Here is a 16,960-nt window from a genome sequence, read left to right as displayed (position 1 = left end):
GAGAGGAGAGGACAGCCAAGGCTGAGCTTCCTCTGCCAGGTGGGAGCAGGGCCAGAGAGAGAAGCTTCTATACCTGCATGTTTTACACAGTTAAAAGGAGAGTAAACTCTTGCTTTAACAGCTCAGACTGATGTCGTTTGTGCCTGCTGAGTGATGGCTGCTGGCCTGTGGATGTAGAGATTTTTCAGCTTTATCTTGGCCCCGTGGCACCTGGGAACGGCGGGGTTAATGTCCTTCTCATCCGCAGGCCTGTAAGCGGGGGATCTCCAGACGCAGGGGTTCCAGGATGGACTCCAGGCGTCGGTGCCGGGTCTTGGAGAGGCTCCTGTGAGCAGAGGCCCGTGCCGCGGGTTGTTGCTCCGCAGGGCCGTGGCGAGGCACGAGGGGCCCGCCGTGGCCCTGGATGGGCAGCGACGCAGACGTCTGTGGTGACAGTGGAGCATCGTGGGCGCTGCTAGCCAGAGGAGGAAACTCTGCATTAAATCCATTCTCCAGCATTATTATCTGAAGGGAGGAGGGCGGGAAGAACGTGGACCCCGGGACCTGCTGTTGCAGGTCCAACCACAGTCCATGGCTCCGGCTGGAGAGGAGTGGAGCTGGCCAGAGCTTTGGGTTTAGCATAAAGTGGCATAACATAGCACAAAAAACACAAAAGAAAACAGAAAGCCTAATGCAAGATTGCAATTCCCTCTGGGATTAATAAAGTGTTTATTTTTGTTATTTAATTAATCATTTTTTTATTATTCAAATTCATTTAAGGATTTAACTAATTTCATTTCATTTCCAAGTATTCCAGTTAAAGATCATGAAAAATCAGGTTTTCACCTTCTGGTTTTGATTTGTTCTAGTTTTACTTATTAGGACTGGAAAGATGTGATTTAATCAGAACGTCAGGTGACTAAAAACCAGTCAATGAACTGGTTTTAACTGTACGGGTCAGACACAGCTGCTTTCTGACCACTGCTACTTCCAGCAGGATAATGCACCATGTCACAAAGCTCAGATCATCTCCACCTGCTTTCTAGAACATGACGATGAGTTCACTTGACTCCAACGGCCTCCACAGCCACCAGATCTCAGTCCAGTAGAGCAGCTTTGCAATGTGGTGGAACGGGAGATTCTCATCATGGATATCAAACCTCCCCTTTCTTAGTCAGATACTAGAAAAAGCTGTCTTTCACCAGCTACACAACTTCCTGACACTAAATAACTGCTTTGATGTCTACCAGTCAGGTTTCCGGCTACACCACAGCACTGAGATGCTCTAGTTAAGGTCCTTAATGACGTCCCTTGAGCACAGATAGTCGAAACATTTCAGTCCTGGTACTGCTGGATCTCAGTGCTGTATTTGACACGGTCAACAAGAACATCTTACAAGACCTGCTGAAAACTGGGTGGGACTTTCTGGCACTGCATTTACCTGGTTAGAGTCCTATTTAAAATACAGGGACTACTTTGTGTCTACAGGTAACTATTAATCTGAGCGAACCAAAATAAACTGTGGAGTTCCCCAAGGCTCCATCCTGGGGCCACTGCTGTTCAACATCTCAAGCTCCCACTTGCTTACACTATGAAAAACAACTAAACATGTTACCACAGTTATGCTGACGACACACATATCTACATAACCATCTCACCAGGAGACTACAGTCTGATCCAATCTCTGATCAACTGCATGGATCAGATTAAAGATCGATGTGCCAGAACTTCAGTTAAACGAAGACAAAACCGAAATAATAGTTTTTGGAGCCAAGGAAGAAAGATTAAAATTCAGTTCTCAGCTTCAAATAGCAAAGTTCAAAACGAACAACAAGCCAGAAATCTGGGAGTAGTCCTGGACTCAGACCTGATTTTATATTAAGACAGTTGTGAAGTCGGCCTGTTATCACTTAGAGAACATCTGGAGGATTAAACGACTGGTCCATGCATTTATCTTTAGTAGACTGGACTACTGTAATGCTGCCCTCAAAGGTCTCCCTAAAAAGTCCATCAGACAGCTGCAGTTAGTCCAGAACGCTGCTGCTCCAGTCCTCATTAAGACCAGGAAAGTAGATCCTACAACTCCAGTCCTCACTAAGACAAGGAGAGTAGATCCTAGACTTCCAGTCCTCATTAAGACCAGGAAAGTAGATCCTACAACTCCAGTCCTCACTAAGACAAGGAGAGTAGATCCTAGACTTCCAGTCCTCACTAAGACCAGGAGAGTAGATCCTAGACTTCCAGTCCTCACTAAGACCAGGTTAAGTAGATCTTACAACTCCAGTCCTCACTAAGACCAGGAGAGTAGATCCTAGACCTCCGGTCCTCACTAAGACCAGAAGAGTAGATCCAAGACCTCCAGTCCTCACTAAGACCAGGAGAGTAGATCCTAGACTTCCAGTCCTCACTAAGACCAGGTGAAGTAGATCTTACATCTCCAGTCCTCACTAAGACCAGGAAAGCAGATCCTAGAACTCCAGTCCTCAGATCTTTACACTGGCTTCCTGTCTTCAAAATCCTGCTGTTAGTTTACAAAGACCTGAATGGTTTAGGACCAGAATCCATTCAGGATCTTCTGGTTGGTTATAAAGCAACCAGATCCCTCAGGTCATCAGGGTCAGGTCTACTTTCTGTTCCCAGAGTCAGAACTAAACGTGGAGAGGCAGCGTTTAGCTTTTATGTTCCTCACATGGAACAAACTCCCAGAAAACTGCAGGTCTGCTGACTCAGCAGTTTTACATCAGGGTTAAAAACTTTTCTATTTGCTGCCTTTTATCAAAACAACTAAAATTCCCCACACTGGAACTTTATTTCTATTTTATTTTAGCTTTTTTCTTTATTTGTATTTAATTTTTTTTGTCTGTTGTTAATGCCCTTGTTATTGCTTCCCTGCTGTGGTGCTTTTAATGTTTTATGTAAAGCACTTTGAATTGTCTTGTGCATGAAGTGTGACGTACAGATCGACCTGCCTTGGATGTGATTCTTTTTGTGGATGAGCTGGAACGTGGATGTGCATCCCTGTGTGATGCTGTCATGGTAACGTGGACGGGGGTGTGTGTTGTCAGTCTTTCTGCTTCGGCTGCTGCCAGCTGGAAACTCGGACAGAAGGAAGTTGTTTTGTTGATTTATTTCTGCTCAGGGCTGCACAAACAAACACATTTAGTTTTTATTTATTCTGAAAACACGTGTTGCAGCCAGATATCCTGACAATGAAAGTTATTTGGAGCTTCGGGTTAACCTCGGGTTAACCTCGGGTTAACGTAGGCTAACTCTAACCCAGCAGCCAGACCATCATTCTGCTGCCACCATGCTGGACAGGATGAAGTAGGAAATAAATAAATAATTAAAAATAATAATAGTAATAATTAAAATAGTTTGAAATATATATTCTTAGATGAATTTTATTATCAACACCCTGAATATATATTCCAATACTGACTATTTTTAAATTAATTATTTAATTAGTATTTTAATAATTTATTTTCATTCTTCTTCTAATTTTATCCATAAACTGTTTGTTATTTTTAGGTTATTTAGATATTGGTTTTAGTAAAAAAAAAATCCCTGATTTCTTTCTTAAATAGTAAAATAAAAGCTGGTTAATTTTAATCCGTTATAAAAATAACAGGCATATTAAAGTATTTTTTATGAAAAAATCTGGACTTTATACTTTTGTTTTATCTCAGAATCAGAAGTATTTATTAATCCCAGACTGGGAAATTTCTGTTACAGCAGCATAAATGTCAGAGAGAAAAAGAGTCAAATTAAACTGTAAGAAACAAAAATACCGAATACAAAGATGAGATGGAAAGAAACGACATATATGTGTATATATATGTAAAAGAATTACACACGCCTGTACACATATATAAATATGTATAAACATAAAAATATAAACGATTTACAATATACAATTCACTAATAAGTATCCAGGTAAAATAAAAACATGAATAATGAAAGAATATGGAGTCCTGGATCAGAAGCAGACGTACGGTGGTGCATGAAATGAAGCAGGAAGCAGACTGAACCAGGCCGGAGCTTCTGGCTGGTATCCAGAGCTCCGGCCAGATGTTTGTCATCTGGAGATGAATTAGTAGTTTTCTTTCTTCTCTGAGTAAATTTAAAGTAACTATTAAGTGTTTTGGTTTAGTTTACCAACAGACTGGACCCTGGACTACCACCGGGTACGGCAGCCAAAGGCCTTGTGGGGTCCCGGCTTTCACCTGCCTGATAGCAGAAACAACCATCAAGCCACAGAGAAGAAAACGAGCAGAAGCTGAGCAGAAATGAGTTGAAAGGGGATCAGATGTTTAGAAATAAGTGAAGATCATCAGCAGGAAGCAGAAACACGATGTGAAAGTCTGAGTGAAACCAGCAGGACAGGTGAGAAGGAACCGGTCTGAAGGCTACGAACCACCAGCCCGGGATGATATCAGGACTTGGTTTCAGGGTAAAGACTGTTTTCCACCATGATTCTAAGTCTTTTTCTTGTCATTCTGGCCATAAAAAAGACCTTCTGACTAACTTTTAACTCGGTTTATCTAGCGTTTGGAGTCAGCAGCAAAACAAACTCTTTCATGTGTGAATGACATGTTCCACATGTCATACGTGGATCGTTTCTCCCAAAGCTTTCTAATCCATTTACCCTGAGACGGATCTGATGCAACAGATGGATAAAAAGTCTTCAGGTCAGGACAGAAGCTGCTGCTTCTCTCTGGGATCAGAAGATTGTAAACCTGAGGACTCGCCGCCACCTAGTGGTCACCTGACCACAGAGCCTCCACCAATCCGTACAGACCAGCCAGATACAACTTTATGGTCACTGCTCATAGGAGGTACAAAGAAACAAAACACAGATTTAATCTCAAAGTGTCGATCAAACGATTTCCACACCCCATCAGGTCATCTTTCATTCCCAGTAGAAGATCAAAGTCATGTAAAACGACAGCTGTCAGTTTAAAGTGTGAAGCTGAAGGAATAAAAGATGCAGAACATATATTGGTTCTCCTGTGAGGAGCATGGTAGCGCCGGCCTAACGGCATCAGAGAAGCTCATTGGACAGCACGCGGTGAGGAGCTCTGATGACGGTCTTTGCTTCTTAAAAAGCTGAAGCTCCCAGAGGGAAGACCAGCCTCTGTCTGACTCCAGGAACCTCAGAACAGGTTTTAACTATGGAGAGCAGGCTGCTCTAGTCCTGCAGAGTTAAACCACTGAACCAACAGACAAAGGAAAATATTAAGATGCTTTCAACCAATAAACAATTAAAGTTCTTTAAAACAGTCTCACTGACATAAGAGTTCAGTCCCTTCATCAGATGGATCCTCTGGTGGCCTCTCTGGACCAGACTCAGGATTCACATCAAACCTGAGCTGACAGTCAAAAACAGCCAAGATATCTGTACGAATCCACAATCTGGACATCGTCACCGTGGATTCCCCTTCCTGTCTGGTCGCTACTGCTGCGTCTAAAATTAATAATCATGTCTTTGGTTCTTGAAACATTCAAAGGAGATGGTTGTCATCACACCAGCTGACAAACTGTGATGAAGCACGACCAGGTTCAGACTCTGAGCCCTGAAAAGGTAATAAAAACAGGTTTACCAGTCTGAGACAAACTGGTCTAAACATTCTGGAACAATTACAGAGAAAAGTCCTTCAACACAACGTCTCTTGAACCACTTCCTGCATCCATCACAGCAGCATGGCTTCACAGGAGAAGAGTCCGGCTGCTGAACTGGCCTGCCTGCAGTCCAGACCTTTCACCAGTACACAACATCTGGAGCATCATGGAAGCAGAAATCCAGCAACCAAGGTCCAGGACTGGAGAGCAGCTAGAATCCTGCATCAGACCAGAATGGACAACATTCCTCTCCTAAAACTCCAGCAACTGGTCTCCTCACTTCCCAGATGTTTCCAGACATGTTAGAAGAAGAGATGCTACACCTGCTGAACACCACCCTGGAACTACTTTTTACACCGTGCCGAACATCACCCTGGAACTACTTTTTACACCATGCTGAACATCACCCTGGAACTACTTTTTACACTGTGCCGAACATCACCCTGGAACTACTTTTTACACCATGCTGAACATCACCCTGGAACTACTTTTTACACCGTGCCGAACATCAGCTGATATTTTGATCACATGGTAAAATGTCTCAGTTCCATCATCTGAGATGTTGTTGATCTTTTACTGGGGATAAAATATGACCCGATGAGGTTCTGGGTTCACCGACACAGAGACCCGACTCTTAAAACTGAGGTTATATGTAAAATTATCTTTGGCTAATTTTGTGGTGAAGTTGCAGGTTTTCAGGTCGTTTACACCTGCCACCCTTTCCCTGGTCCGTGGCCCCCTTAAAAACATCTGGACCCGGCCCTGCTGTTCAGTTGGTTGGCTGATCTACTCAAACAATCCCTGCTATTCTGGAAGTTGTTCATGACTTCCTGTGGAGTCGTGGGCTCTTTGTTAGCTGAAGTTTAAGCTCGTTTGTAGACAGATTCCTTGTTTCTAGCTGCAAGCTAGTGAATGAGAACAAAGGGCATCAGTGACAGGAGGAGCTTTTATTATCAAATGGACAGGAAGGAGGTCTTCCTGCCAACACCAACACAAACAATGAGTTCCCCAAACCAAAGACCAAAAGTCATAAATAAACACAGCGAACGGGTACGATATGATACAGGTGATTTAAATAGATTCCCTTTGAAACCTGCTTAGAAATGACACGCTGGCTCATAAAAAAGGAGGCGTGTCAGAGACGTCGGGAATGTGAGGACATAATCATAGAGAGGCTAAATAAAGAGGCCGCATCACAGGAAGCAAGAGAAGCCAGCGCCATGACGACGAGCTGAGGAGCATCTGTCGGAGCGCTCCTTGCTCCTCCAGGTTAAAGGACGCAGCAGTGCTTCTTCTTCTTCTTCCCGCTCGGCCCGTCTTGTCTCGTCTCCGACATCTTCTTCTTCCGGACCTCCCTCATGAGGTCGAAGAAGACCTGGAGAACAGAGGACAGAGACGTGAGACGAGGTTCTGTCTGAGTTTTAAGCCTCTGGGCTGCCGTGGCCGCACCTTGTCCACGTTTCCCCTCGTCTTGGCTGATGTCTCCACGTACTGGACGCCCCACTCGCTGGCTTTTGCCGCTGCCTCGTCAGCAGAAACCTGCCGCCGGTCCTCTAGGTCCGACTTGTTCCCCACCAGGAGGAGAGGAATGGCGTCCTCCTCCTTCACCCTCAGGATCTGCTCCCTGAATGCAAACAGACAACTTTGAGCTACGGAGCAGTGTTGTCAAACCTGTGGCGCTGTGACCCACACGGCTCATAATAAGGCTTCAGATGAGACACCACAGGCAGAATCTTTTCCTCACCTGCTCAGGTGTTCCCTGCACCTCAGCTAAACAGCAGAAACATGAAGCAGGGAGGAGGAAATACACCTGGTCCGTTAGGAAGCTTTATTCTTTCTACCCGTCTGACTGCATACGGGCTCTTTAAATACGGTTTTATAATAAAAGCTTTTAGTGATGTTCTGGATCAGAAGCGACAAGGATACAGAAGGAAAAACCGAAGCAGGGTTTAGCTGCTGATCCAGGACCAGTTTTGACTAATAACCCCATCACCAGCTTTCTCTGATGGTTTCTAACCCAACCTGAACTCCGATGAGGCCGTGAAGGACTCGTGCTCCGTGATGGAGAAGACCAGAAGGAAGCCCTCGCCGCTGCGGAAGTAGTTGTCTCTGATGGCGGCGTAGTCCTCCTGCCCCGCCGTGTCCAGGATGTCGATCTGGACGTCCTCGCCGTCCAGCACCACCTTCTTCCTGTAGCTGTCGGCCTTGGTGGGCTCGTAGTCCTCTACAAACTGTGGGAAAAGATGGGATCATGTGACCGGAAGCAGACAGATGGGATGATGGGAAATGAGGTCCTGACTGAAGCCTCACCTCGTCGTACATGAACTGAAGGGTGAGAGCGGACTTCCCCACGCCGCCGCTGCCCACCATGATCACCTTATGGAGGACCAGAGAGCTCTGGTTCTTGTTCTTACCAGAGGACATGACTCTGGTCTGCGAGGGGTCAACCCCGAGTCCTGGAGAAACCACAAGAGGACACCAGTAAGGACCAGAGGAGACCTGCAGAGACAAAAAGATACCAGTATGGACATGAAGAGACAGTAAGGCTCAACGGACACCAGCATGGACAGAGGAGGAGGAGACCAGAAGAGACCAGGAAAGACAAAAGGAAACAGACGGGGACTATTAGAGACCAGCAGAAGCGAGAACAGACAGATGGGGGACTAGAAGAGACCAGTAGAGGCCAGAGGAGACAGTCGGGGGACTACTGGAGATTAAATCGGCCGATATTAATCCTTTTCAAAATGGCCACTATCGGCCGTTGTTTTGCTGTTATACGCCGATTTATTCTTACTTTCTCATAAAACAGTAAATGCTGTTGAGTGTCGGCGTCGTGCAGAATGATGTCCTTGCAACGTTTGTCCACTAGATGGAGCTCTGACTCTATTCAATCCCACAGTCATTCCCCCCCGTCTTTTCAACAGGGTTAGCTAGTAGCTACAGCCAGGTTACATTAACAGTGGTCTAGGTGGAGATTCCCAACAGGTAAGTTTATAATAATGTTAAAATAATGACTCAGCATGTCACCAGTTTCAGTTTAACTCTGTTTGCCATGGCTAATGACGAGTGACGTGTGCTTCGTTGTGTCGGTCAGCTGTTTATTTATGCTGCATTGCTAACGTTGTGTTAAGTTAGCTTAAGGGGCTCCCCGTTGTAATGTTTTGGCTAACTGCTGTAAGCAGAACTCTTACTCTAAGTGTGAAGCACCGGAACAGGATGTGCATGTAAAACGTTAGAGCGTTGCAACGTTAGCTTGTAGCCATAGTAGCACATCAAGAACATGCAATAAAGAACCAGCCGATGTCGGCAGTTCACACATATCGTGTGGTTAAATTATTCCATAAAAATGGCCATTCATAACATCTGTCAATGTTAGCAATAACATCGCTGTTATCCCAACCTAGCATAGCATTAGCTAAGTAGCCAGTATCTGCAGAAATAACATAAGTGTACAAAATATCAGAGTACAGAACGAGCGTTCATCACTCCGTCAGCTGCAGGCTGTGGCGAATTTTAGGAGACGTGAGGGGAGCACCGAACACTTAACATATTAATATTACAGTCTGTCTTCAGCCATCGTCATGGTGTCATGTCTTAGTTTTACTTTGTCAGAAAATACTAACATGACAACCATGGTGACCATTATATATACAATACAACTCTATCAAAGGTGACATCTTTTTGACATTTGAGAAAAGTATGTCTGGTTTTTATTTTGGTTCATATATGATATACGCCATGATATATTTCATGGCAAAGAAAATACTGGAATAAAGAAAATGTAATTTAACATTAAAGGGCATCAGAAGGCTGCATAATGTTTAGTTAACTTCACTCATGTTGGTTATATAAAGGCATACACCTTATATATATTCTTCTACCTGTACTTTAACCTACTTCTAATTTGCATCAGCAAGAAGTGCAAAACAAGATGTATTAATTAATTCATCATTTATTTATACAATTCATTAATAGATCGACTTTTAAAGGTTATATATTTTAATTTCCCAGTTATTTAGTGATTTGTTGCATGTTTTTGGAAATTCTTCTGTTGTAACGTTCAACATATGAAGACAAAATACTGCGAAACAGTAAAATGTTCTGCCTGTAATTCATATTTTTGTTGGTGTAAGCATTAATTAACCAAAAATGAAGTTAACTTATTCATTATATATATGTATTTTTTAAAAACTGGCCGATTAATTGGTAATTGTTTTTCTGCCAAATATTGTAATCGGTATCGGCCTCAAAAAAAAATCCATATTGGTCAGGCCCTACTGGAGACCAGTGGAGGAATAGCAGAATAGAGTCCAGGATTAGACATCAGGATGAAAGAATACTTAGAGAAGATTCAGAATGAAAACGCAGACCAGTTTAAAGAGATAAATTGTAGAATGAAGGATGTGAGAGATGATTTTCCTTCTATGTTCATTAGATGAAATGAAAGCATGTGTTGATGTTTGCTGCTGGTTCATTGTTACACTGAGACAATCATCTTTTACAGCAGCACAAAGACCGAAGAAGAAAGCTGCTGAACCTCCCACAGTAGGTCACTGATGCTATCAGACCTGTTTCTAAGGTGGAAATGCTGAACCAGGACTTTCTGTTTCATGTCCTCACCAACAGCACAGGTCCGCAGCAGCACAGCCAAAATAATAATAGCCAAGATTCTGGTCCAAGACTAATCCTGGAGAACTGGTTTGTTTCCCCTCCGCTGGCTTTAAGGAGTGGTTGATTTTTCTGAGATAAGCAGAGTTCACGGAGTTAAACTGTCCTAAACAAGGCTAGTTAGCAGAATGTGATGCAGACCAGAGATCCAGATGTTATTCCTCCTAAACAAGGCAAGTTAGCAGAATGTGATGCAGACCAGAGATCCAGATGTTATTCCTCCTAAACAAGGCTAGTTAGAAGAATGTGATGCAGACCAGAGATCCAGATGTTATTCCTCCTAAACAAGGCAAGTTAGCAGAATGTGATGCAGACCAGAGATCCAGATGTTATTCCTCCTAAACAAGGCAAGTTAGCAGAATGTGATGCAGACCAGAGATCCAGATGTTATTCCTCCTAAACAAGGCAAGTTAGCAGAATGTGATGCAGACCAGAGATCCAGATGTTATTCCTCCTAAACAAGGCAAGTTAGCAGAATGTGATGCAGACCAGAGATCCAGATGTTATTCCTCCTAAACAAGGCTAGTTAGCCTGAATGTGATGCAGACCAGAGATCCAGATGTTATTCCTCCTAAACAAGGCTAGTTAGCCTGAATGTGATGCAGACCAGAGATCCAGATGTTTTTCCTCCTAAACAAGGCAAGTTAGCAGAATGTGATGCAGACCAGAGATCCAGATGTTTTTCCTCCTAAACAAGGCTAGTTAGAAGAATGTGATGCAGACCAGAGATCCAGATGTTATTCCTCCTAAACAAGGCAAGTTAGCAGAATGTGATGCAGACCAGAGATCCAGATGTTATTCCTCCTAAACAAGGCAAGTTAGCAGAATGTGATGCAGACCAGAGATCCAGATGTTATTCCTCCTAAACAAGGCTAGTTAGCCTGAATGTGATGCAGACCAGAGATCCAGATGTTTTTCCTCCTAAACAAGGCTAGTTAGAAGAATGTGATGCAGACCAGAGATCCAGATGTTTTTCCTCCTAAACAAGGCTAGTTAGCAGAATGTGATGCAGACCAGAGATCCAGATGTTTTTCCTCCTAAACAAGGCTAGTTAGCAGAATGTGATGCAGACCAGAGATCCAGATGTTTTTCCTCTTAAACAAGGCTAGTTAGCAGAATGTGATGCAGACCAGAGATCCAGATGTTATTCCTCTTAAACAAGGCTAGTTAGCAGAATGTGATGCAGACCAGAGATCCAGATGTTATTCCTCTTAAACAAGGCTAGTTAGCAGAATGTGATGCAGACCAGAGATCCAGATGTTTTTCCTCTTAAACAAGGCTAGTTAGCAGAATGTGATGCAGACCAGAGATCCAGATGTTTTTCCTCTTAAACAAGGCTAGTTAGCAGAATGTGATGCAGACCAGAGATCCAGATGTTATTCCTCCTAAACAAGGCTAGTTAGAAGATTGTGATGCAGACCAGAGATCCAGATGTTATTCCTCCTAAACAAGGCTAGTTAGCAGAATGTGATGCAGACCAGAGATCCAGATGTTATTCCTCCTAAACAAGGCTAGTTAGCAGAATGTGATGCAGACCAGAGATCCAGATGTTATTCCTCCTAAACAAGGCTAGTTAGCCGAATGTGATGCAGACAAGAGATCCAGATGTTATTCCTCCTAAACAAGGCTAGTTAGCAGAATGTGATGCAGACCAGAGATCCAGATGTTATTCCTCCTAAACAAGGCTAGTTAGAAGAATGTGATGCAGACCAGAGATCCAGATGTTATTCCTCCTAAACAAGGCTAGTTAGCAGAATGTGATGCAGACCAGTGGGCAGAGCGGTCATCTTGTAGCCTGGGATTGTCAATTGAAATTGAGTTTTGTGACATGTTTTGCGGGGCAGACATGAAAACGAAAAAGCGTTTTCCTTTTAGTTGTGTCATAAAAAGAGCAGTTTTGAAGTTGAAAATAAAACAGTCTGGATGATCTATTATTAATTTTATTTATGAGTCAAATAATGCAGCTATGACCTTGAAATGAAAAACCATTTCTCCTAATGCATTTTAATTTTCAGATTTCACTAGTCTAGTTTCAGTCCTGGTTGTGCTGGATCTCAGTGCTGCGTTAGATCACAGAATCCTGTTGCACAGGCTGGAAAACTGGGTTGGACTTTCTGGAGCTGTTCTTAACTGGTTCAGGTCCTGTTTAGAAGACTGGAGGTATTTAGTTCCTATCGGCAGCTATGAATCCGAGCGAGTCTCCATGACTGTGGAGTAGGGCTGGGCAATTAATTAAATTTTAATCGTGATTACGATCTGGGTTTTCAACGATCATAAAAATAAAAGGATCCGATTATTTTTGTCCTTCGCAGTTTCCTCTTGTGCTGTTGTCAGTTGCAAATCGAGCACAGCAGACATTGCAGCGCTCTGCTGCAGACTCCTCCCACAGACTCCTCCCACAGCCCCGTCTGCTTTAGTTTTATTCAGTGCCAGTTACAAACATCTCGCCAGTTATGGGCTGGACACACGGGAGGCGAAGTCGCTCCTTCTCCATTCATTTTCTATTAAACTTGCGTGATGAGGCGGAAATCGCTGACCTCCTCTAGCCAAGCGGCAGGTGACATTCCCGCAAGTGAAATGTTGCGCGTGTTCACAGGGGCTTGCGACCCGACACAAGAAAATAGAAAAATGTTCAATTTTTGTGAGTCGCGACTAAATAATCCAGAGACACAGAGAGGTTAACGTTATAAACAAACAGAATTTTTTCTCAGTTAACACAGTGAACAACTCGGGATTTAAGAAACTCATCAACACTTTGGACAAACGGCATCGCTGCCATCTCGTCTCCATGTTAGTGGAGTATCTCTCCTGCCCTGGATGATGAGGGTGTTGAGACGGACGTCACTACAGTCCAATGTTTCGCCACCGCTGCAGACCTGTGGTCAGGCTGCACCATAGAGCCGTATATAATGTTGCGCTACATTTCATTGAAAATGTGATGTTGAAATTTTATTTCAACGTGAAAATTAAATGTCTCCAGACTAATGTTTTTCCAGATCACACCAGGCAGAACGTAGCTGCTGGTCTGAGACAAACAATAGCTACGGGGACCTGGTGGAAAGAAACTAGTCTGTATTACCACAGACAAACTTCAAATGTCCCACTGACACCCCCCAACACACCCACCCCCAACCCCGCGCACCCTCTCTCTTTCTCTAATTGTGTTAAATAATCGAGATCTCAATTTCAATCAAAATAATCGTGATTATCATTTTTCCCATAATCGAGCAGCCCTACTATGGAGTCCCTCAGGGGTCAGTTCCTGGACCTCTTCTGTTCATCTTGTATCTGCTCCCTTTGGGTCAAATATTACAGAAGTTTAACGTGAATCGTCACAATTATGCAGATGATTCCCACATCAAAGCTTCACCAAGAAGCTTCTTACCAGCTCAGAACTTCCCAGTGAGACCAGTAAACATCTGCAGCTCATCCAGATGTTGCTGCTGGAGTTTAAACCAGGACTAAGAGATCACATCACACCAGTTTTACCATCTTTATACTGGTTTCTGGTTCATACTGGTTTCCAGTCACAGAATAGAACAGAACGGTTCGGGTCCAGAATCCATCTGATACGTTCAGAGAATATAAACCCAGCAGAGCTCTGAGATCCAGAAACTCTGGTCACATAGTCCAGACCAGAGTCCAGACCAGAGTCCAGGCCAGAGTCCAGAGTCCTCACTGGACTCAGAACTAAGTTAACCCAGAGTTTCTGATTGGACTCGGACTTGTCCAGACCAGGGTTCAGACCAGAGTCCAGACCAGGGTCCAGACCAGAGTTAAGACTAGAGTCAAGACCAGGGTGAAGACCAGAGTCCAGACCAGGGTTCAGACCAGAGTCCAGACCAGGGTCCAGACCAGGGTTCAGGCCAGATTCTAGACCAGAGTCCAGACCAGGGTTCAGACCAAAGTCCAGGCCAGAGTCCAGACCAGGGTTCAGGCCAGATTCTAGACCAGGGTTCAGACCAGGGACCAGAGTAAACATGGAGAAGCAGCTGTTCTGCTGCAGATGAAACTTTCTCCAAACGTAGACACTTTAAATCCAGATTAAACTTTTCTGTTCTCGTGAAATCTGCTCGCTGACTTTTAACTGATCTGCTTTTAATCATTTTAATGTCACTTATGATTTTATTGTGATTTTATTTTGACTTTTTGCTATTTCTTGTTCCACCTTCTAACTCTTTCTTTGCTCCATCTGTGATGCTGTTAATGTTTAATGTGAAGCACTTTGAATCGTCCTGGACATGAAATGTGATGTTTGGTTGTGTTTACCCAAGATGTCGTGCGCTGAACCTACAATGCACTTTGTTTTGTATTTGGTCCGCTTGAAGCGGGACGAGACCTGCATTTTTAGGCGGACCGAGTCCACTTCTTTCGTCCAAATCCTAATTTGTTTTTGCATTCACAATACCCCTAACGAAGCGGACTTCGAATCAAAAAAGCTGGTTCGATGGGGTCCTGAAACATGTTGGAGGTGCAGGGCTGACTGAACAGCCACCTGAAAGTACCGGGTACTATGGAGAACCTCCTGCTAGTTATTGTCAAGATTTTCCTTCTTCCATCATATCAAAGCTTTAAAGACAGTCAGACACAGCATAGCAATAAAAAAATAATAAATCTGAACAACACTGGAAAGTCAACCTCTCCTCTGGACCCTTCAAAAGTTCCTAGCTCCAGGGAAAAGGTCCTGCAGGTGAAATAAAGCTAATCCTTCAAATGCCTTAAAGTAAAATTACAGTTGACACAAATTATGAATAAAATAAATCTTTTCCAAGCATGTTATGTCTTCTAGAGAGCAGGTACTGTTCCTAGAACTGTGTGAAGAAGTGGAGCTCTTCAAAAAGTTCCTAGTTGGATAAAAGTTCTTGCCACTAAATAAAGAAGCTCATACAGTTAACAGATACTCAAGATAAAAAAAACTTGCATAAAACTGTAGTTTCTCAGTCCACAAGTGAAAGGGTCCCCGGTTTCCCAGGAAGGTTGTTGTAGTGGAAACGAGGTGTTTCCATATGACACAGCCGAGGTGCCAGGTTTCTGATACCAGTCTGCCCAGTGTTGAAGTGCTCTGTGATAAACACTGGCAGGAAAAAGCATGTCTGTGACCTTCCAGCGGAGTGGAAACGCTGGCTAGAGCAGACCGGCTGCAGCAGCTACAAGTGGAAAATAGAGGGAAACGCTATGAAGACAGTAACAAATAAATAAAGTAAACCCTTGACAACGCTAAAGAGGAACTACAAGTCCCCCCTGTCAACACCCAACTTCAGCTTCCTCTCTGATTCACCCAGCTGACATCTGGAAACCAGTTCCTACATGACACTACAGCCACTTCTGCTCTTCCCAATTCCCGCCTTTAACCACAGCTCTGCCTCTGATTGGCTGACGCCGCCAACAGAATTCCCCTTCCGCGGCAGCCATTGGCTGTTCCGCTTTCAATCACCGAACTGGTGGCTAGCCACTGAAGCAGCAACAGATAACGCTTTCCTTCAGGGGGGTTTAGAGAAAACGGCTATAAACCGCTCCGCAGCAGAGCGGATAAAACCTAAAAGACAATAAAAAAAACCGGAGAAACTCCGCTGACTCACCCGCGGACGTGTTTTCTCGTAGTTCCCACAGAAACGTGCCAAGTCAAACTTTTACAAGTTGATCAGTTGACTGCGCGCCCCACCTTTACTCGGACGTCGAAGATTGTCTTCCTATGCGAAGAGGCGTCACTCTGACGCTAGAAAGTCATACACAGCAGGATGCAGAGCCCCGCTGATCGCTACGACAACAAATAACACGTTTTAATGGACGCATACAGAAGGTGGTAGAACACGCCATCGTTTAAATCAGGAAAAATGTCAAATGTTTTCTGTCTGTTGCAGATGTTGTACTGAATATTTCAAGAATTTGACAGCGAGTGACACGTCTTACTGTTTCCCTGCTCTCAGTTGGAGGCGCGTAACACTAACAGGATGTGACGTCACGGAATTCCTTCTATTTAGTCAACAAAAGTCAGTCCTGCTTAGCATTAATTTTAATTTCCATGTAATTAATTAGGAAAAATAAATATAATCTTTTTTTTTTATCATTCATGAAGATCTAACTATACATTTAATCTTCTGTTTGTTTTTCATTGTTTTTGAATGTTGATGTACGAAAAACTTTTGTGTTTATTGTACAAATAAAGCAGATCCCACCCTTTTCTTTATTTACTTATATATCCTCCCTACAATTTCTGAAAGCCTTACTCTATGTACTATTTATTATCATGAAAACTAGCAGTTAAATGCTGGTGTTAAAAACAAATGAGAAAATGAAGCAAAGGTAAACCCACGTCTCGCTTGCTCCCCCATTAAGGTCCTGCCCAGTTCATTTGTGTTAGAAACATTCATTTAATGTTTTAAGGTTAATCAATTGTGTTTTTGAGCAACAAAACAACCTTAAAATATCTGTTTTCCATGAGATTTACATTATGTCTCACTATTTCTGCTTGAATTTCTAGGATAAATCTGTTATGTACTGATACAGACATGTCATACGCTCCTCTTCACAGGGACCGTCTTCTAGTACTGGGACGTCCTCTTCACCGGGACCGCCTTCTAGTACTGGGACGTCCTCTTCATCGGGTCCTCCTTCTAATACCGGGACGTCCTCTTCATTGAGTCCTCCTTCCAGCACCGGGACGTCCTCTTCATCGGGTCCGTCTTCTAGCACC

At 43.6% G+C, this 16,960-nt stretch overlaps 1 protein-coding gene across 2 annotated transcripts; it reads right to left on the bottom strand.

The window, feature by feature from the left end:
- Positions 1-6,526: 6,526 nt before the first annotated feature.
- On the bottom strand, positions 6,527-15,987 carry LOC121635755 (ras-related protein ralB-B-like). 2 transcript variants are annotated; one of them, XM_041979069.1, is made up of 5 exons: positions 15,846-15,987; positions 7,909-8,097; positions 7,621-7,829; positions 7,048-7,222; positions 6,527-6,973 (listed from the first exon to the last, which is right to left on the bottom strand). In XM_041979069.1, exons 2-5 carry the CDS (start codon positions 8,020-8,022, stop codon positions 6,869-6,871), a joined length of 603 nt encoding a protein of 200 aa, XP_041835003.1. In that variant the 5' UTR covers positions 8,023-8,097; positions 15,846-15,987; the 3' UTR covers positions 6,527-6,868. The 2 variants fall into 2 exon arrangements, with proteins under 2 accessions (XP_041835003.1, XP_041835004.1); XM_041979070.1 differs by having other exon boundaries at positions 7,909-8,054; positions 15,846-15,951.
- Positions 15,988-16,960: the final 973 nt, after the last annotated feature.

Source organism: Melanotaenia boesemani, chromosome 24 (assembly GCF_017639745.1).
Source record: "Melanotaenia boesemani isolate fMelBoe1 chromosome 24, fMelBoe1.pri, whole genome shotgun sequence".
Classification (NCBI taxonomy): domain Eukaryota; kingdom Metazoa; phylum Chordata; class Actinopteri; order Atheriniformes; family Melanotaeniidae; genus Melanotaenia; species Melanotaenia boesemani.
This window is presented reverse-complemented; position numbering and strand designations above follow the sequence as displayed.